Source organism: Prenolepis imparis, unplaced genomic scaffold (genome assembly GCF_030444845.1).
Source record: "Prenolepis imparis isolate NDT839.2.m4 unplaced genomic scaffold, iyPreImpa1.0 SCAF_148, whole genome shotgun sequence".
In the NCBI taxonomy this organism is placed as follows: domain Eukaryota; kingdom Metazoa; phylum Arthropoda; class Insecta; order Hymenoptera; family Formicidae; genus Prenolepis; species Prenolepis imparis.
In genome coordinates, this window is record NW_028141306.1 from 1,935 (window position 1) to 23,444 (window position 21,510).

The 21,510-nt window shown below is 38.3% G+C and overlaps 2 protein-coding genes and 2 pseudogenes across 2 annotated transcripts; 3 read left to right on the plus strand and 1 right to left on the minus strand.

Annotated features, from left to right (window-relative positions):
- Window positions 1-232: 232 nt before the first annotated feature.
- Window positions 233-3,348, minus strand: LOC145947795 (uncharacterized; annotated as a pseudogene).
- A 779-nt stretch (window positions 3,349-4,127) lies between these two features.
- On the plus strand, window positions 4,128-5,667 carry LOC145947796 (uncharacterized). The gene is made up of 2 exons (XM_083057579.1): window positions 4,128-4,158; window positions 4,877-5,667. The coding sequence occupies exons 1-2, from the start codon at window positions 4,128-4,130 to the stop codon at window positions 5,665-5,667; spliced, it is 822 nt and encodes a 273-aa protein (XP_082913705.1).
- A 742-nt stretch (window positions 5,668-6,409) lies between these two features.
- Window positions 6,410-17,020, plus strand: LOC145947797 (uncharacterized; annotated as a pseudogene).
- Window positions 11,243-11,845, plus strand: LOC145947794 (uncharacterized). The gene has a single exon (XM_083057578.1). It carries the CDS (start codon window positions 11,243-11,245, stop codon window positions 11,843-11,845), a length of 603 nt encoding a protein of 200 aa, XP_082913704.1.
- Window positions 17,021-21,510: the final 4,490 nt, after the last annotated feature.

Here is a 21,510-nt window from a genome sequence, read left to right on the forward strand (position 1 = left end):
AGTGACGATGTGAATTGTTTTGAATTGGCATCAATTGTGACATTTTAATGCAATTTCGAATTCTGATGCGATATTTCTGGATTGATCTGAATCCGCCGCTATCGGTTTCAATCGTATTTACGCTTAATCTATTCTATTTCAATGGGGTAATAAAAGTGAATAATAAATAATATTAAGTAAAAGATACATTAAAACAAAAAGTTCCATTTATTTGCAGATATATTTTACATTTTTATTGCGCCTCAAAATCATTAGGTAATACACATAAATATCGGGCATTGCAAACATTTACAAGCACAACTTTTCTACTTACAGCAGTTACAGAAACTTCTGTAATATCGTCAAAATCTTCACACCTTATTTTTTCAATGTGCAATACATTAAAAGGTTTACAGTCAAAAGTTAAGATTTTTGAAATTCTGAAATAACATTTATTATTAAAGCTTATTATGTCCACTATTTGTCCAAATTGACCTGACTTTAATTGAATCATTGTATCAACAGTGCAGTTTGCTTTTTTGTATTTTATACTGTGAAAAACTTTATCTTTATATATATTTCTTATATATTTTACAGAATCCTGTACCATACTGTTTAAAATAATATTTCCCAATAAAAGTAACGTAATCTTCCCCATAAGTATATAATGTAGACAAATTTTTATAATTGAATAAGTTTGAACAATAATTTTTTAATTCAGGTGACGAATACTGAACATTGTCAGTTCTGAAATGTATTGTCTGTAGAAATTTGTTTGCTACTTGTTGGTCCATGCCATTTGGACCATTTGATTAATAATTTTAATTGATAAATATTGCTCTCGAAAGAGAACATAGAACTTGCCCAAAGATTGCCATTTTTTTTTTACAGATTTAACAACGTGTAATAAACTATGAATGTTAAATGTCATTGAATTATTTCCAAAATACATTTGATAATATGCTACAAATTTTAATAAATCACGTTCACATTCTAATAAATCTTTTTCACTAATTTTTTTTTTAATAAGGTATGCATGCTTTTTATCAGTAATGAGTAATGTACTAAAGCTTTATCATTGAGGATACCTACTAGACACGGTAAACTATAACACAGCATCCAAAATTTTATTTCGGAAGCCTTCCATTTTTCTCGATCTTTTAAAGGTCGTGGACGTCTATGAATATCTTGCGTGGGTTTTATGGACTTTAAACGGTTTTCTATTATTTTTAATTCATTATTACTTAATTTAAATATAGAATTTATTTTCGACGAAGTCCACGATTTATATATTTGTTGATCAACACCTAAAAGCGTACCATGCATATAGTCATAAGCAAATGACCAAACCATATCGATGTTTGGAATTTGCGATAAACTGATATCGTTTTTTACTCCTCTTTCATGATATTTTCCTGAAGTAGTTACAACATGTATATCTGTTAAATGATTTTCGTGACTTCTTAATTCTGAATCATTTTCTTCGATAGGATACCTTATTCTTCTAACATCTTTGCAATACTCTCCTCTATGATAGCACCAGCTACACCCATAATAAGCATTAAATTGTAATCGATTCTGCAAAACCGGTCGACATTTAGAATCCACACAACAAGTTAAGGGGCAAAATTTAAGATTAAGATTTTTGTTCTCTAAATCAGTGACTTCAATTCCTTGCTTGTATAAAAAAATCTACTTGTTCAATAAACTTTAAAAAGTATAAATTAACTAAATCACTGTTTGGTTCTTTTATATACATTGAAAGTCCTGCTAGTAGTACATATTTATATCTAATCTTTGGTGACAAAAAATTTAAAACTTGATTTGAAGAGGCTCAAATCCTTGCTTTCCGCTTTTAGTCAAAGGTGCACCATCAGTGTTGAAATTATACGTTAAGTAATGAGTGTTTTCACTATTGATTTTTTTGTATAATTTACTGTCATATACATTTTCTATTATATTCTCGTTTTCAGAAAAATTGTTTCCTTTATTAATATAATTAAAAATATCATTTTTAGTTTTTGAATATGAAAATAACATTTTTAATTGATACATTAAGTCTATTGACATAAAATAATTTTTCGATTTTAGAGATATATTGATATTGTTTGTACACAATTCACAAATTGCTGTTTTTTTTATAAAATTTTTTTTTGACGTAGAATATACAATCTTTTTATTACAATTATCACAGAAGTAGTGATAAATTATTTTATCATCTGGAGGATCAAAAGCTTTGCTTAGTATACACTTAGATATACTTAGATCTTTGAATTTAGGTCCTGCAAGTAATTTTATCATATTAACTAATTCAGATCTTGCTATATCTGATACTTTAAATCGAATACAGAAAGCCATGATCATTGTCATTACATCTCGTACTGTGATTTGAGTCTCTTCAAACATTACAGTATCATCAAAATTCGTATTATCAATATCATCATTTTCGCTATCATCGGAATAATAATCACCTGTGTGATAATAATCAGAAGCAATGCTATTTTCATCTTCACTACTATCATGTACACTATTGTTTAAAATTTTGTCATCGGTTCCATTGAAATTATCACAGTTTGAATGTTCTGAAAAAATTATTTTTATAATTTTTATTAATTTTTTTATTTTTATTTTTATTTTTATTTTTTATTTTTATAATTTTTTTATTTTTTATCGTTTTTATATGCATGTTTAATAATCTGAGATTCCATTGAAATTTTTAAGTTACCTTTATCTTCATTATTGCTATGATGCCAGTCATAATCTTCCATCTGAAAATCATGTGAATCGTCTGTACTGCTGCTTATTAATGGATTGTCTCCATCCTCTTCAATATTCATAGGTACATAAGTACTTGTACTATGCCCTGTACAAAATTTAAATGCATTACTTATACAATTTTAAATATCTTAAAAGACCACAAAAATTTTGTTGTTAAAAATAAATTTATTACAATAAATATTTTATACGTGTCACTTAAATTCAATAAAAAATAATCAGTGTCTTTCAATATTTTGGAAAAGTAAAACGTATTCTAAATTATAGAAAAAAAATTAGTTTTGTCCTATAACGTAAAGTACTTTTTACTTTTATTGAAATAAGCTGTCTCAGAACACTATGTATGTAAAAAAATCTTCAATTAACAATAAACAATAAGATTATATTTAAAAGTAACAAATAAATTAAATAAACATGTCTTACCAACAGTAATTTGCTTACTGCGTAGAGAATCCCAACGTAATCTAGTAGCTTGACATACGGTGTGCCTGTAATCTGTTTCATAATTTTTCAATAATCCTGTTTTATATCTGTTTTTTACTTTTTTAATTTTATTATCGCTCTTAATAAGTCATCATCACTTTCAGTCTCCATTTTTTTAAGAAATCTATATAACTGATCTGTAATATATTTAAGCATATAAATGAAATAATAAAACAATATTTAAAGATCACACAGCATGCAATATATAAACATAAATCATTACTTACTGTTCGTCTCGTGGATGAGTTATTAGGAAGCTTCCACGATTATATAACTAATAGGAGCTCGATTTTCCGCATCATGATTCATGATGCCATTTTTTCCGACGCAACACGATGCAAGCAACATACAATTATAACGAACCGAGTATAGTTCCGAGCTTCGGCTAGTTTCTGTTCTCGTCTGCTATCCGAAGCTAGCCGAAGCTGGGAGCTAAAAGTAAGGATATAAAGCCGGTTCTAACCCGGGTCCTCCGAGGGGGGCGCGGGGCGCGGGGGATCTCGTAGGCGAGGGGGATGACGTCACGCGGGGCGGGGGCGCTTATCGCTGTGTGGGAGACGCTTATCGCGTTTTGTTTTTTCGCGGGTATAAACAAAACAGCGTATTGTATTACTTTGAATTATCTAACATGTTATTATAAACAAAACACCGCAAAGTGAGCGCCGATATTCGGCCGCCCTCGCGGTACTTCCCCTTCCCTTTCCCATAAGGCGACGCGCTTTGGCAGTACTTCCGCCCTCCCCCACCCCTGCCCATAAGGCTACGACGTTTCTTCCTCATTGTTTAGGAAGAATTCTTTTGCGATAATTTTGCCGACATTCGGCCGCCCTCGCGGTACCTCCCCATCCCTCCTCCATCTGAAGTGATCTTGGGAGATCGTGCTTATCGCAATGAACACGTTGGGACACGTGTTTTTTCGCGGTAAAAGACCGTGTTGCATTACGCGCCGATATTCGGCAGCCTTTGCGGTACCTTTCCCCTCCCCCTAAGCGGGATTCTTTCTCATTGTTTAGGGAGCGCCGATGTCCGGCCGCTTGAATTTTTATAAACAAAAATGAGCGACGATGTCCGGCCGCTTTGTGTCAAAAGCGATAACGCGATGAAGGGAGATCACCTTTCTGATATGTAATTAAACAATCCGTTAATCATAAAGAGGGGAAGAAATGATTAGACGAAATATAATAAGGACTGCTGCCACTTCAAACCATAGTACGTAATTTGCAAGCGCACAGATACGTCGGTCGAAAAAAGTATAGCGGGTGCAAGTGCTCTATAGAACGTGATTTTAAAAAGTGTGGAAAAATGGAAAACATCGAGCAGACTAAACGCGACCTGTTGGAGCGGTCTCATCAAGTCGCCACTTTGGGCGTATATTTTGAATGGGCGCTGCGCTGCGAGGAATTTATCAAACTGCTCGAAGAAAACAGCCGTGTCAAGCGTCCGCGACTCTCGATTAGATATAGACAATCTTTGGTTGCTAGAATCGCGCGACTCGAGGGTGCAAAAACTCGATTGAGGAGACAATTCATATCCAGTGGTGGTAATTACAGTGACGAAAATAACGCGGGAAGACTCGTTTGGCGAGAGGTCGATACCGCGTTTGAAAATCGTATACTGACCGGTGCGGTGATTAACGCAGACTATATCGAACCGCGACAATTTTTGGAATATGCTAGTAGTGTAGTACTCGAGCAAGTGCAAGACGTTATAAAAATACACAACTGTGTAAAAGTAAATACTGTGTTCAACGGTGAGTTTGTGACAGGTGATAAGCGCGCCAACAAAAGTATTAACACAAGAAATTATGAACTTTTTCGCACATCCGATTTACGCGAGTGGTATGAGCGGCACGTCATCGAAACCACATTGACGTATCTCGAAGAGTTTCAGGAACGTGATAGCGGATGGGCATTGTCACGAATCCTCGATCTTACAGTCAACATCAACAAGTGCAATCTTATGCACGCGGGATGCCATATTAAATTACCGCGAGAAATTATGGCGAAGAGAGCGGTATTTAATGTGCTATCAATGGACAATGCGTGTTTTGCGTGGTCAGTGGTGGCCGCTCTGTACCCCGCTGAAAGACATGTGGAACGGGAATCTTCATATCCGCACTATACGACGGTGATAAATTTACAAAACATTGAGTTTCCGATGACGTTGAATCAAATAAAAAAGTTTGAACATATAAACAACATCTCAATCAATGTCTACGGTATCGAGAGGAAGAAGGAACTATCAATTCTTCCGATACGACTCGCCGATCAGAAAAGAGAAAAACATGTGAATTTGCTGTACGTGGAGGAGGAGGACGACAACGTTGGACATTTCGCATACATAAAAAATCTGTCTCGCCTCGTAAGCTCGCAACTGAGCAAACATGACCACAAGAAATATATTTGCGATCGATATGTATATTTATTGTAAATTATATAAAATAATTGTAAATAATACAATTTTAAATAATACAAAAAAAAATACAAAAAAAAACTTTTCGTTTAGAATTGAATATAATATATTAGCGTAAGAACTACAACGCATGACTCTTACTTAGCCCTTTGATAACCTTGTATTTATTATCAGAGTCTCATACCGTTAATATTAATTTACGCTGGCTGGAAGTATGCGTCGATTAACGTTTTTTCAATATATTGGAACACAGTTTGGTTATGATACGGTGGCATTACTAAAATCCTGGATCACTAGTCAAAGATCTCTGTCGAAAATGAAAACACGTGTCCAATTCTTAAAGAAATGCATCAAATCAAAGATCATATTACCACACTTAGACAAATTCAAAACATACACTAACAATCTTTATAATAACTTGTCTTGCAAAAAGTTCAACATCATATTCTCTAGATTCAATATGAGCATGATTCGGAATGAAATTTATGACACACACAAATACATAAGGAATCTACACGCAAAAAATTGTAAATTAACACGTGCGATAACACATGTATTACCAACCATAATATGTAATAAGTTTTTCCACACGCAATATAGATCCCTCCGCTACCATTTCATGAGCGAATGTGATAGATTGAATAAGAAATTCAATTGGCTAGCAAATAAACAAAATAGAAGTAATTTGGAAAAAATAAAAACGGTAAGATACTACAGTAATGTTCCTTTAGTAACAGACCCAAATTTGAGAACAAACACCATGGAAAAATTCTCTCTGAAACCGTACACACCTCCTGAGGAGACCAACACAATAGAAATCTTTCTAGACCCTTCAAAAAAAGAATTCCAAACAACACCGAGTCAACCGTCGAGTTCCCCACTCGACATAAAAAATGACTGGTTTAAGAATTTATCCAACATACAGATTCCGAAAGAAGTACAAGGGCTTGTGCAGTTGGGGGAGAACTTTTGCTTACCTACTAATAACAAACAAAAAATCATCACGGAGTTCATCAAATCCGTAGACAACAACATAGACAGACTTCCGACAAGTTCCCGAATAATAGTTAGAAATCGAATCACACCTATCATTAATAACTTCGCTAATTTTCCCTTTAAGATGTCTATGTTAGACAAAGAACTCATTAAAGCGGCAGTGTCAACAAAAAAATTCATGAAAGACTACCCAGACATAAAGTTCACCCGAGCAGACAAAGGTAATGTTACTGTAGCATTAAATAAAAGTGAATACAGCATGAAAATAAATACATTGCTCATGGATAATAACACGTATACAAAAATCAAAAAAGATCCTACCAAAAAACTGATCAGAGATCTCCACGTTATGCTCATGAGATGGAAAAAACGCGATTATGTCACGGAACTAAAGTACAGACAACTCAACTGTACAGACGGGAATCTCCCACGAGTGTATGGTGTGCCAAAAATTCACAAGACGGGGAGCCCGTTGAGAATCATTGTGTCGTCGAAGAACACACCGCTATACGGAATTGCGTCATTCTTACATGATATAATAAATAACTCGATATCAAAACCCGAGAGCCATTTAAATGACAGTTTTCATTTAGTTGACAAACTGAGATACAAAGTCATACCCACGGATTTTAAATTAATTTCTTTGGACGTGGTATCATTGTTTACTAACATCCCGATAGACTTAGCAATAGATAGCGTAATGAAAAGATGGGAGTGCATAGAGAAGAATTGCAAAATACCGTGCGAGGAATTCCTAAATGCAATCAGGTTCGTCCTGAACTCGACATTTTTTAAATTCGAAAACGTGACATATCGACAGACATTCGGCACACCAATGGGATCCCCTCTTTCCCCGATCATTGCGGACATAACGTTACAGGATTTGGAGAGGAGGACGGTCGAAAGTTTACCTATAGATCTGCCTTTTTATTACAGATGACATTATTTTGTCCGCGCCCTCTTCCATGTTTAATAACATTCTCTCAATTTTTAACTCACTTCACACGAGACTCCAGTTCACTATGGAGGAGGCAGTGAACAATAGAATAAACTTTCTAGACACAAGTATCATTGTGATGAATAATAATATTACTTTCGATTGGTATCACAAACCAACATTTTCAGGCAGATACTTGAATTTTGAGTCACGGCACCCCCTTTGCCAAAAGAAGGGCACGGCTATCGGTCTCATAGACAGAGCATTCCGTCTTTCCCATCCGAGTTTCCACCGGAAAAATCTCGAGTTCGTGGTTAATACCCTACTAAAAAATGGATATCCGTTGTCCTTTATTTTTGTAATAATAAATGAACGCATCAAAACACTTATATTTTCGCATAATAATGAAAAAAATACGACAAATAACAGGAATGATACACGGCAAAAAAGTTCTTTTTATTTCAATATACCGTACGTTCCAGGATATTCGGAACAATTTTTGTCTGTGGTTCGCGATTTAGAAGCAAAGTTATCATATACAGGTATAAATAAAATGACAAATTTTATACAAGTAATAAAGGACAAATTACAAGACGAAACGCGAAACAATGTAGTATATAAAATCTCATGCAGGGATTGCAACGCATCATATGTGGGGCAAACGAGCAGATTATTGAAAACGCGAATCGCTGAACACCGGAATCATATCAATAGAAACACGAACCAAAATTCCGTAATCACGAACCATAGATTGGAAAACCATGAATTCGAGTGGAGTGGGGTGGAAATTTTGGATGAGGAGCATGTTTATGGGAAACGTCTGATGTCCGAAATGATCTTCATAAAAAGACAAAGAAACAGCCTGAATCTACAGAGCGATACGGAGGATCTGCACTATGCATACCTAAATATAGTAGAGAATCTATCGAAAATATAATGTTTACGATGATTTCAAGGCCTTGCTATGTAATAAAAGAACATCATTGAGATCACATTTACCCATAGCATATCCTATCTAGTTTTGTAATTTTTATATGTAATTTAATCTTACTGACTTTATTTTCAAATTTATGTACAATTTGCGTGTTTATCTACAATTTTATATATCAGTTGCGTATTGTTTAACGAGTCTGACGTGTCATATACAACTTGTCTTGATAACAAACACAGGAGCTATCGATAATTACGGGTCTTAAAACGACTTTGACACACAAATACATAAACAATTAAATTTGATTTCCGACCATTATTGATTGTTCCTGCCTCGAGACACACGGGCCTAGTTCGACGAAAAAAGTCTAGTTTCTTTCTCGACGACTACCGAAAAAGAGATATGGACAGCGTTCCTTCTGGGAATACGGTATCAGTTATTATTTGCTAATGGTATCAAACACGTATGTAATATTATATATTCTTCGACATAAGACGAGTGAGTGGGGGTCACCGATTGTTTAACTGTAAAACACAAATTTGTAATTCTTAGATGCTGAAGATGGTCTAAACCCGAAGACCGAAACGTACGAATGGAATAAAAAATAAAAAAATACAAAAAAACTTTTCGTTTAGAATTGAATATAATATATTAGCATAAGAACTACAACGCATGACTCTTACTTAGCCCTTTGGTAACCTTGTATTAATTGTAAATAAAATTGTAATTTTTATCTTTCACAGATGCTTGCACTACTTTAATTTGAGCGAAAAGTTGGAGGCTCACATTGTGGACTGTCGAGAAATGAACGACTGCACCATCAGATTACCAAGCGATAAGGCTAAATGGCTCGGCTTCGGCAACTACAACAGAAAGGAGCGACTTCCGTTTGTAGTGTACGCCGACTTGGAGTGTGTGCTGAGGAAGACATCGGAACACGTCATACGATCAACATCACGAGGTATTTAGCGTCGGGTACTACGTGCAATGCTCGTACGATGAAACATTATCCGCATACCGATCTTATCGCGGCGCTGATTGTGTCGCGTGGTTCGCCAACAAACTCGAGGAATTAGCGCATCGCATAAAGGGTATTTTGTCTGATAATGTCCCCATGATAAATTTAACATCAGACGAGTGGGAAAAATTTCATAGCGCCACGCAATGTCACATTTGTGAAAAACCGTTTGCGCCAGACGATAATCGAGTACGCGATCATTGTCATTTAACTGGGCGATACAGGGGTCCCGCACACTCAAACTGTAATCTAAATTACAAAGACTCTTATGTCATTCCTGTAGTTTTCCACAATCTATCCAGTTATGACGCACATTTTATCATAAAAGAAATAGCTACCGCATACGAAGGACGTGTAGATGTGCTTCCAATAACAAAAGAAAAATACATTTCATTTACAAAGACTGTCAATAGTACCGACGACGACGACAAAGATCGGAAAGCTTGCATAAAATTACGATTCATCGATTCATACAAATTTCTCAGTGCTAGTCTTGACAAATTAGCATCTTTTCTCGATAAGAATAAGTTAAAAATTTTACGTTTCAATTTTTCCGCATTATCAGCTCACAATTTCGAATTATTGACGCGAAAAGGTGTTTTTCCGTACGAGTACATTGACTGCGTGGACAAGCTGCAGGACACGCGTTTACCACCGCGCGAATCGTTTCATAGTTCCTTGACCGGTGACACTGTATCCGAGAGCGATTACGCGCACGCTGAGAACGTCTGGAATCGATTCTCCCTTCGAACTCTAGGCGAATATAGCGATCTGTATTTAAAAACTGATGTCTTGTTATTAGCAGATATTTTTGAAAACTTTCGCGACACTTGCATCGCGAGTTATGGACTCGACCCTGCGTATTATTATACTCTTCCCGGGTATACATGGGACGCCATGTTAAAACATACAAATATTACATTTGAATTGCTTACCGATATCGACATGGTTATGTTTATCGAACGGGGTATACGCGGCGGTCTAAGTCAATGTTCCAACAGATACGCGCATGCTAATAACAAGTACATGCAGTCATACGACTCATCGAAACCATCGTCATACCTTATGTATTTCGATGTAAATAATTTATACGGATGGGCAATGTGTCAACCATTGCCTTATGCCGATTTTCGATGGGTCGAAGACGTTTCAAACTTTGACGTTAGCGCGATCGCTCCGGATTCGGTCACAGGTTATATTCTCGAGGTCGATCTAGAGTACCCGCAAAGTAAACACAACACGCACATTGACCTACCGTTCTGTCCGACGCGCGACAAGCCGCCCGGCAAGCGGGAAGATAAGCTTCTCGCAACGCTATATGACAAGAAGCGTTACGTCATACACTACCGCAACCTGCAGCAGTGCACACGTCACGGTCTTCGTATCGTTAAGATACATCGCGTATTACAATTTACTCAATCCGCATGGCTCCGCGTTTACATCAAACTTAAAAAAAATTTAGAACACAAGCAAAAATGATTTTGAGAAAAATTTGTACAAACTGATGAACAACGCAGTATTCGGCAAAACTATGGAAAACGTTCGAAATCATGTAGATGTAAAATTATTGACAAAGTGGGATGGACGATACGGTGCGGAAGCGATGATCGCGAAACCAAATTTCCATAGCAGGAGCGTCTTTGCGGAAAACCTAATCGCCATCGAATTACGTAAACTAGAAGTAAACTTTAACAAACCAATCTATGTTGGTATGTGTATACTCGATATATCGAAAGTGTGTCTGTATGAATTTCACTACAAGTACATGTTACCGCTCTATCGTGAAAGATGTCGGATAATGTACACCGACACCGACAGTTTAATATATCACATCGAGTGCGACAATGTGTACGAGAACATGAAACGTGATATCGCTCGATTTGATACGAGCGATTATCCAATTGACAACGCGTACGGTATAGCGCATGCAAACAAAAAGGTGCCAGGCTTGATGAAAGACGAGTATAACGGCGCGATAATGACCGAATTCGTCGGGCTTAGAGCAAAAATGTACGCGGTGAGGGTGGATGGCAAAAAGGATACTAGAAAAGCAAAAGGTGTCAAAAGTAACGTTGTAGCGCGTAGTATAACATTCGAAGATTATACGCGGTGCCTGAATGACGAGATTGAAATGACACGTCAGCAGTCATGTATTAGATCGAAATTGCACGAAGTGTATACCATCCGCGAGACAAAAATTGCTCTAAGTCCGTATGACGATAAGCGGTATATTATACCTGATTCGACCGACACATTACCATGGGGACATTACCAGATACTCTTGTTATGCCCTTGTGAGACACAGGATAGTTAAGGGATCGTACCGAATTAGAATTAGGAAACTCGGGAACGTCAGGGGGAATCTCACTCCCGTTTGTGGTTTCACAATAAATTTAATATAAATAGTCAGTTGTACAAAGTATATGAGCGTCTTGGGATGACGCAAATTAAAGTATGCTTACACAGTTGTTGCGTAAATCACTTGTTCACAATCGTGTCGTGGTTTGTTATTAACGTACTTGTGCTTTATTACAGCTTGACTGGGACCTCGAGAGTTGTCTTAGGGTCCTTTTTATATCTAATAATTGGGTTACCAGTCGCAAGCGAAGGAGGTTAATGGAACGCTTTGCTTGCGATTTTGGTAATTTCTTAATAAGCGCAGTGCTTACTCAGCGTTAGTCTCGTTTTTCTGATTTCGTATGCTTGTCGAAATTCTTATTGCCTCAGCGCTTTTGCAAGCATGCGTCTTACTTATTTTTGTGTAATATATACAAAAATAATAATAATTATATTATGTGATTTTAATAATTATAGTTATAGCTTTTAGGGCTATAACATCCCTCCCCCGTTAGAAGAGAAAACGGAGGCACGTAGTTTTCTTAGTCCTATAGCGATATTTACAATGCTTTACAATTTTTTTACTTCTAATATCGCGTGCTTAGACTACGTTTTAATATTGGTTTTGGTCTTGGTATTGTCGTAGATTTGTATACGGTTAGTTCCTTTGTTTTCCTGTTTTTTTTTGTTATATAAATTATTATTGCTATTACTACGGTAAGGATTATTCCGTTGGTTGCCATTGGGTATAGAAAGTATTTTTTGGTGAAAAACTTTGCTCATTGTTTTCCAAGTTATTATTTATCGTGTGTAATTTGGCTTTTAATTCTGTTAATTCAGTTTCGTGTTCTGTGACGTCTGTTAACGTTATATTGTTGTTAGTTTTGAGATCGCGTAATAGTGTTATGTTTAATTCTGGTAGGTACGTTTCCGTTTCCGTTTCGAAAACTGTGTTTCTTGTTTGTATCGTCATTTCTGTGGTTATCAATTTGCATTTTCCTTGTAATGTTATTCGTCCCGTATTTCTTATTGTTTCTCTGTACTCATGTTGTCCGTCGCATTGTATAGTTACTTGCAGGTCAGTGGTGGTTGAATATAACCAAGTGCCTGGCTGGTGTAATGCGATCCAGACTGCTTTTCTTTTAATAGTTCGCTTTATTTTACAATTGTTATGATACTGTTGTCGCTGTTCGTACATTTGTATTTCGCACGGGGCGTTCGCATTTATACGGTATATTGGATGTATCTTTAGACATATATAATCGTAGTTGTTCCTTTTACAATTTTCTAACACGTTTTTTGTTATTAATACGTATGTTAGCGTTTCCTTATTTAACGCGAGTAGTTCGTTTGTTATTTCTGTGCTTGACATTATCGCGTTATGGTCCGGAATAGGGAGCGCTACTACTCTTATGATATCGTACGTAGACTTTGTTATTAGCGGAAAATGAAGGATGGTGAAAATTTTTGTTTTATCGCAATATGCGCTTACTGTCATGTATTTTTCTATTTGTAACCAATTCTCGGCATGTATTGAGAACAGGAAATATGAACCTTGCGGTATTTGGTGTACCGCTTCCTTTAAATGCGCGGTTATTATATCTACCGGCATTAATTTTAGTTGTATCGTTTCTTTTTGTATGTGTGCCAGGTAATCTAGTACATTTTCTGCGTCGCGTATTAGTTCTGTAATGACCGCAGTGGTTATCGCAAAATGTTCAGAAATGTCTTCGCGTTCGAAAAATGCCTGTACTTGTTTGCGTAATAGATTTTCGTTTCGTTGAACTATATTTTCTAGCGTTTCTATGTGTGCTATCGTTGCGTTTACTACCTTTAATTGGGTTTTTATTGCATGCTGCATCGTTTGTTGTTTGTCGTTTAGTAGCTCGAGTTGTTGGTTGATATGTTCCTCATCTTCTGCGTCCATCGTTTCAAATAATGTTTTCGCTATTGTTCCTATTCCGTTTATTAATCCTCGACGTTTGTTAGTCGATGGTCTGTAGACAGTTTGGATTTGTGTCATGAGGTTCTTCAGATATTTAGCTTCTTTATTTGTGATGGTCTCGAAGCTAGTGCATGCGTCCTTTTGATACTGAACGTGGAACTTCAGTGTGTCGCATTTCAGTTGGTGCTGTTGTACGTATTCTTCTATTTGTTCGTACCTTTGCATTAGTTCTTCTAAGTTTAATTTAATTACAAGTTTCCATGTTCCTTCGGTATAATGTAATTTTCCGATTTTTTCAAAATGTAGGCCTGGGTTGTGAATAAATTCGTGTATTTTATATGGGCGATCCTTGTCGTCGTGGGGCCTTGCGAGTACCTTGCTGTTCCAGCAAGTAAGCATCCTGTAATAATATAGTTCGTTTATGCTTTTATAAATTGTTTGAGTTTATTTGCGTGTATACGTATAGTCTTTCTTCCTTTTTTTATTGTATAATTTACGTCTGAGTTCCTTTCGAGTATGACGTATGGTCCGGTCCATAATGATTCGAGTTTCTTTGATCGTCCTCGTCGTAACGTCTCGTCGTAGACCAGTACCTTGTCGCCTACTTTAAATTTTGTTATTTTTGTTTCTTTATCGTATTGTTGTTTGGCTTTAATTTTCTTATCCTTTAGATGTTCCCTTGCCTGTTGATTGGTAGCTCGTATTCTTTCTCGCATCTCTTGTGCGTAATCGTCGTAATTATATGTTAGCCTTGGGGGTTTCGTTAGTGCAGTCGGTAATTCTGCTTGTCGTCCATATATTAGTTCGAAGGGCGTGTATCCTGTTGCTGTGTGTGGTGTGGTGTTATAAGAAAAAATTGCGAACGGTATCCATTCATCCCAATCGGTTTGGTCTTCGTTAATGTAATGTCGTAAATATTCTGCCAGCGTGCGATGTGATCGTTCTAGTGCGCCGTTGATTTCAGGGTGATATGCAGTTGTCTGTATTTTGTTTATTTTTAACAACTTGCATGTATTTTTGAATATTTCACTGAGGAAATTTGTTTCTTGATGCGTTAGGATTTTTTCTGGCGTCCCGTGTTTGAGAACGATTTTTGTAATGAATTCCTTGCTGACCGTGTTCGCTTCTTGGTTTGGGATCGGTACTGCTTCGCTATATTTTGTTAAACTATCTTGGAATATTAGCAAATATTTGTTTCCCTTCGTGGTTACTGTTAGTGGTCCGACTATATCTAATGCACATTTCTCGAATGGTGTAGTGGGTGTATCTGTTATTATTAAAGGCATTTTAGTTTTTCGTGACAATTTGTTTTTTTGACACGATTCGCATTTAGCTATATATTTCTCGACGTCTTTCGTTATTCCGTGCCAATCGTGTTTTAGGCGAATTCTTTTTAAAGTTCGCTCGACACCTTGATGTCCTCCTATGGGGGCGTCGTGATATTCATGTAATATTTGTTTCCTTTCTTCTTCCGTATAATTTTCAGTATTGTCAGTGCTTGTGTTGTTTACTTCTATTGCATGTATTTTTTGCTCCTTTTCCGATTCGCTTGTATCTCGGATTACATTACGGCTTAATGCGTCAGCGTTTGCGTTCGCTCGACCCGCCTTGTGTATTATTTCGTAATCGTATTCTTCTAACTTGAGCCTCCATCGAATCAGTCTCGATCCGGGGTCGTTGACATTGAATAGCCATATTAATGGTTTATGATCGGTCACGATTTTAAATTTCGTGCCGTATATGTATGGTCTAAAATGTTTGGCGGCCCATATTATTGCGAGTAGCTCTTTTTCAGTTGTGTTATAATTTCTTTTTGCTCGTGACAAAATTCTGCTTGCGTAAGCAATGGGGCGATCATTACCTATTTTACCTTGCGATAGCACTGCTCCGATAGCGTAATTGGAAGCATCGGTAGTCACTATAAATTCTTGCGCGAAGTTGGGATATTGCAACACTGGCGCAGTCATCAGTTTTTCTTTTAATGTTTCAAAGGCGTTTTGTTGATCTGTGGTCCACTCGAATTTTTCTGACTTTCTTGTCAGCTTTGTTAATGGCTTGGCGATTTTTGAGAAGTCCTCTATAAATTTTCGGTAATATCCGGCAAGGCCTATGAATGACTGTATGTCCTTTACCTTTTCGGGCTTTGGGAATTCTTTTATTGCCGTTAATTTTGAGGGATCTGGCGATATTCCATTTTCTGTTATTATGTGGCCTAGATATATAACTTCCTTTCGTAGGAACTCACATTTATTGGGTTGGAGTGTTAAGTTATTCTTTCGGAGTCGTTGCAGTACTTCCTTGAGTCGTTTATTATGTTCTTCTAGGCTGGCTCCGTATATGACGATGTTATCCAAATAAATTAAGCATTTGAGCCCTTGCATCCCGCTGAGTATGGAGTTCATCAACCGCTGGAAAGTTGCTGGCGCATTTCTTAGTTCGAACGGCATTCGATTAAATTCGTAGTGTCCGTGGGGTGTTGAAAATGCTGTTTTATTTTTGTCTTGTTCGGCCATCGGAATTTGGTGATATCCTGAGGCCAAATCCAGCGTGGTAAAATATTTGGCGTTGCCTAACTGATCTAATATGTCAGTAATATTCGGAAGAGGATATGAATCGCCTATGGTTAGCTCGTTCAGTCTTCGGAAGTCTATTACTACTCGAAGTTTAGGTTGTCCGGATGCGTCCATCTTCTTAGGCACAACTAGTAAGGGTGCATTCCACTGACTCATACTCGGCCTTATTATTTTGGCTTTTAGCATCTCGGTTATTTGTTGACTTACTTCGGTTTTATGTTTTTCGGATAAGCGATATGGTCTTATATTTACGGGTGAAGTATTACAACGCGTATTTATTTCGTGCTCTATTGTGGTGGTGCACGTTAAGGGTTCCCCTTCTACATGAAATATGTCTTGGTATTCTTCACAGATATATAAAAGTGCCCTGTGTTTTTCATCGTTTAGATGGTTGGTTCGTAATAATTTGCAAACGCGGTTCTTCCGTGGTTCTTCTAGCTTGGTTAATTTGTCGCTAATTATTGCGTTTATCCCGGTTGTAGTGTCTCGTTCAATTTCTTCGGTGGTCACTGTTGGTGTTTCTATTTCGACCTCCTCGTCTGTCGTGTTTATCATACTGATCGGACAAGTGAAGTCGATCGGTTCTACTAGCGCATTTCCGATGTATATACCGGGGGCGGTTTCTGCTGCTTGAACTATGCCTATTTTATTTATATTCGTCGCGGCTCTAATTATGGTTTCGCAGCGAGGTTTTAAAGTAATCTTGCTAGTGGAGTGTAGGTTTAAGATACCTTTCCCTAGCCTTAACTGTGCTTTCTCGAAATCGCAGACGGTGGAATGTTTTTGTAGGAAGTCGAATCCTAAGATTCCGTCGTTTTCGATGGGCATATCGTCTTTTACCACGTAGAACGCGTGTTTTATTTTATGGTCACCTATCTTGATTGTAGCGTTTATCTTTCCTATGGTGTGTACCTTGTGTCCCGTTATTCCGGTGAGTGAAATATCGTCTTCATGGATTAAAGTATCATCTTTTAATTCCTTTAATTTTATTAATGAAGTGGTTGCTCCTGAGTCGCACATCATTTTTACCTTCCCTTGTTTTGCTTCGCGTATGGGTAGTGTTACTGTAGGTAATACTGGTTCGCCTTTTATGTGTGCGACGCGGTATTCTAGCGCCCTTTTTGGCGGGTTTTTCTTGTCTTTGCTTTCGTCTTCGCTGCCGCTATTAGAGTCGGTGCTCTGTTTTCGTTGACGATGCGATTCGCGCTGCTCGCGTGTATATTTGGAGTGTGATTTTAGGTCTTCGTTTTATTTTTTATATCCGCTATTTTTAGGTCGTTCGTTTAATTTCCATCATTCGTTGCGGTTGTGCCCGGATTTCTTGCAATAATTACAGTACTTAATGATCGCGTTTACTTGCGATCGTTTCTCAGGTTTTGGGAGCGCGAACTTGAAGCTACTGCGGCAGTCGCGTCCGTAATGTCCGTTTTTTCCGCATTTGTGACATTGAATCCGCGACGTATGCGGGTGCTGCGAATACTTTGATTCGTGTGTTTGCTTATCCGCGGCCCTAGGGGACTCGAGGAGTTTTTCGTCTTCGCCGGCGCCGGTTATTGCCTCTTGTAGAGTTTTAAATCGTTGCGCCCGTGCGAGGATTTTAAGGTCATGGCGTAACTCTATTTGGAAATTTATGAGTGGTTGTTCCTTTATGGTTTGCTGAATTCCACATTTATTTTCCGGGGTGTAGCCCTTTCCCTCAGTTATTGAGTCGTATAGTTTCATTGCTAATAGGTCGACGCGTTGACCGAATTCTTGTGTGCTTTCGTTCGGTTGTTGTTTTAGTGAATTGAACTCTAATTGTAGGCTCGTCGTGCTGCGTTTGGATTTATAGCATGACTCTAATTGTTCCCTTAATTCTTCGAATGTTTGAATATCGTGAGTTTCAAAGTCTTGCATGGCTTTTCCGTCTAATTTTGTGAATAAGACCTCTTGAATTAAGGATTCTTCGTCCTCGGGGTTAATTTTTTTCATGGCGTAAGTACATGCATTTAAGAATTTTTTGAGTTTATGAGGCGTCCCATTGAATTCGGGAATCATGGCGCGTGCTTCCTTTAGGGCCAGATATCTTGAAGGGAGACTTCGTCGGTTCCTAACGTCGTTCCCTGATCTTCCGTACGTATAGGTCGTGTCGAGGTCACGGTCTGTATCTCGCGCATTTTCTAATTGGTGTCGGTTCGGCGTTTGTTGTGTCTCTCGGTTATTCGTGGGATGGTCGCGTATCTGGGTGCGCAATCGGTCTATTTCGTTCCGCATTTCGCGTTGCCCTTGTATGAGTTCAACAAGTAGATCATTTTTTGGACTGAAAACTGGACGTCCGGCGTCGGCATCATGCTCGGCGGCATTAATTATAGATCGTAGTCTATTGATTTCTCTGTCTATGTCTTTAGTGGGGACCTCTCGTGGGCGTGAGTTTCGTCTCATTTCGTTTTCGTGGCACGTGCTTATAATACTACCGTCCACGGATACCGGAGAATAATTTCTTCTTTCTGAAATTCCGTTGCTAGATGCGCGGCTCGCGGGTCGTTCTTCCTCGTTTGTATTGTCGGCGTCAGGTGGTCGCACGTATTCTGCTGTCTGTTCGGTGTCGGGGTTTGGATAGTATGCGCCTAGATTCCAACGCGAATTACTACGAATATTCCGGTCTGTCGGTTCGATTACCGGTGCGGGGTCTACGGTGCGGGGTTGGGTCAGGGAGCGGTCAGGCCTGCTCCAAAACCGAGGTCTGAACGTTACGCGTTTTCTGAGTCTTGCCGACATGAGGTTGTCTCGCTTAAAATTTTTTGATACGTTTGCGGGAGTACTTCCCCGTCTAGTATACAAGAATTTAGTTTCGCTCTTACAGTAGTAGTACAGCTCGCATTTTCGATGTATTTCGTTTCAGCGGCTAGTGTGGTGGTCCCAGGTTCCGTGGATGCTGTGGCGGTCTGCAGCTTGGCGGTGCTGTCTCGTCAATTGTGGTCCCACGGTGTTGGTCGTTGTGTTTACGGCGATGGCTCTCGGCTTTTCGTACGTTCACTGTTTTATCACTAACTGTGACAGTTCCCGTGATTGATTTTGTCAACTGTGTGGTTTTCGGAAGTATTTGTTACCCTTTGTCACAAGACGATCCTTCGGTATCCCACCGCTGCCACCAAATTATGTTATGCCCTTGTGAGGCACAGGATAGTTAAGGGATCGTACCGAATTAGAACTAGGAAGCTCGGGAACGTCAGGGGGAGTCTCATTCCCGTTTGTGGTTTCACAATAAATTTAATATAAATAGTCAGTTGTACAAAGTATATGAGCGTCTTGGGATGACGCAAATTAAAGTATGCTTACACAGTTGTTGCGTAGATCACTTGTTCACAATCGTCTCGTGGTTTGTTATTAACGTACTTGTGCTTTACTACAGCTTGACTGGGACCTCGAGAGTTGTCTTAGGATCCTTTTTATTTCTAATAATTGGGTTACCAGTCGCAAGCGAAGGAGGTTAATGGAACGCTTTGCTTGCGATTTTGGTAATTTCTTAATAAGCGCAGTGCTTACTCAGCGTTAGTCTCGTTTTTCTGATTTCGTATGCTTGTCGAAATTCTTATTGCCTCAGCGCTTTTGCAAGCATGCGTCTTACTTATTTTTGTGTAATATATACAAAAATAACAATAATTATATTAAGTGATTTTAATAATTATAGTTATAGCTTTTAGGGCTATAACACTCTTATAAAATATAATGTAGTATAATGTGTGTGTATGTGTGTATGATATATTGTTATGTAACATATGTGTAATATGTTGTAACGATTAAAGGTAAGGATGTATTAATAAAAATTTTGTATTTCATATATTTCATGTATATTTCATATATTTTATACTTTGTACATATTATATTTTTCTTAAAATAAAAATACAGTCTATATGAATTAAATCTCATTGTCCTTATGTATCTAAGAATTGTGTGAATTGTCAAATCCCAGCCATTTCACGTAAACCTCGTCACCCCTCCTGCGCAGTACTTTCTCCACAAGATACACGTCCGGATAATTCGCGCGATGCAACTCATACTCGTAAAACGCTCCAGCGACAGATGTTTTGCGATAGTCCTCGAGTAGATAGCTTACGGGATTAGTACGCTACACTTTAACAATCTTAAAAACCTCCGTCGTCCAATTTGGCGTGTAACCCTTCTCGAAAAGTTTCTTGTACTTGCTAACGCGTACCGAGTCACCTACTTTGAATTTCGCCGGAGCGGCAATCTTTATGTTACTATATACCGTTTTTAAAAGTTTATCAGCGATCGCGGGGGTGACGTCGGCGGGTCGTATGCCGATTGTTGTCGGTGCTTGCGCGCGTTATAATCCGATACGAGTCGCGGCAACGCGTCGATCCACTTGTAAGTTCCATTCAGCGTAAACATCTTCCACATGTCGTTCTTCAGCGTACGATTGAATCGCTCGACGACCGATGCCTTCATTACCGAATATGTAGAATAATGATTGATGTTATGTTTTCGTATAAGCCGTTGCACGTCAGCGTTGTAAAATTCCTTCCCCATATCAGTTTGCATGTTTTTCGGGCATCTCTTGCTATCTCGAATTATTTCGGCGATAGCGTCAGCCGTTTCGCTTCCGCCTTTACTCTTGAGTACTCTTGAGTGGTACGACCCACGCGTAATTGCTCAACACATCGATGACGGTGAGTATGTAGTGATAACCTTTGTTGAAATGAGAGTACGGACGCATCTCGACGATGTCGGCTTGCCACAGATCATCATATCCTCGCACTATAACGTCTTCGGGGAAAATTTTTTCTCGCCGGCGCGCGCAGTTCGTTCACCAACTGCCGTCTCTCCAAACTATGTTGTTTCATCGCTTCGTCGGTTTTTCCCGATCGACGTTTGCTGCTGTTTGTTTTATCGCTCATTTCCGTTACTGAGCCGTTCGTAGCTGTTTTTGACCCGTTTGTAGCCGTTCTTGACCCGTTCTTGAGCCGTTCGTAGCCGTTCTTGAGCCGTTCGTAGTCGTTCTTGACCCATTCTTGAGCCGTTCCTGAGCCGTTCGTAGCCGTTCTTGAGCCGTTCGTAGTCGTTCTTGACCCATTCTTGAGCCGTTCGTAGCCGTTCCTGACCCATTCTTGAGCCATTCATAGT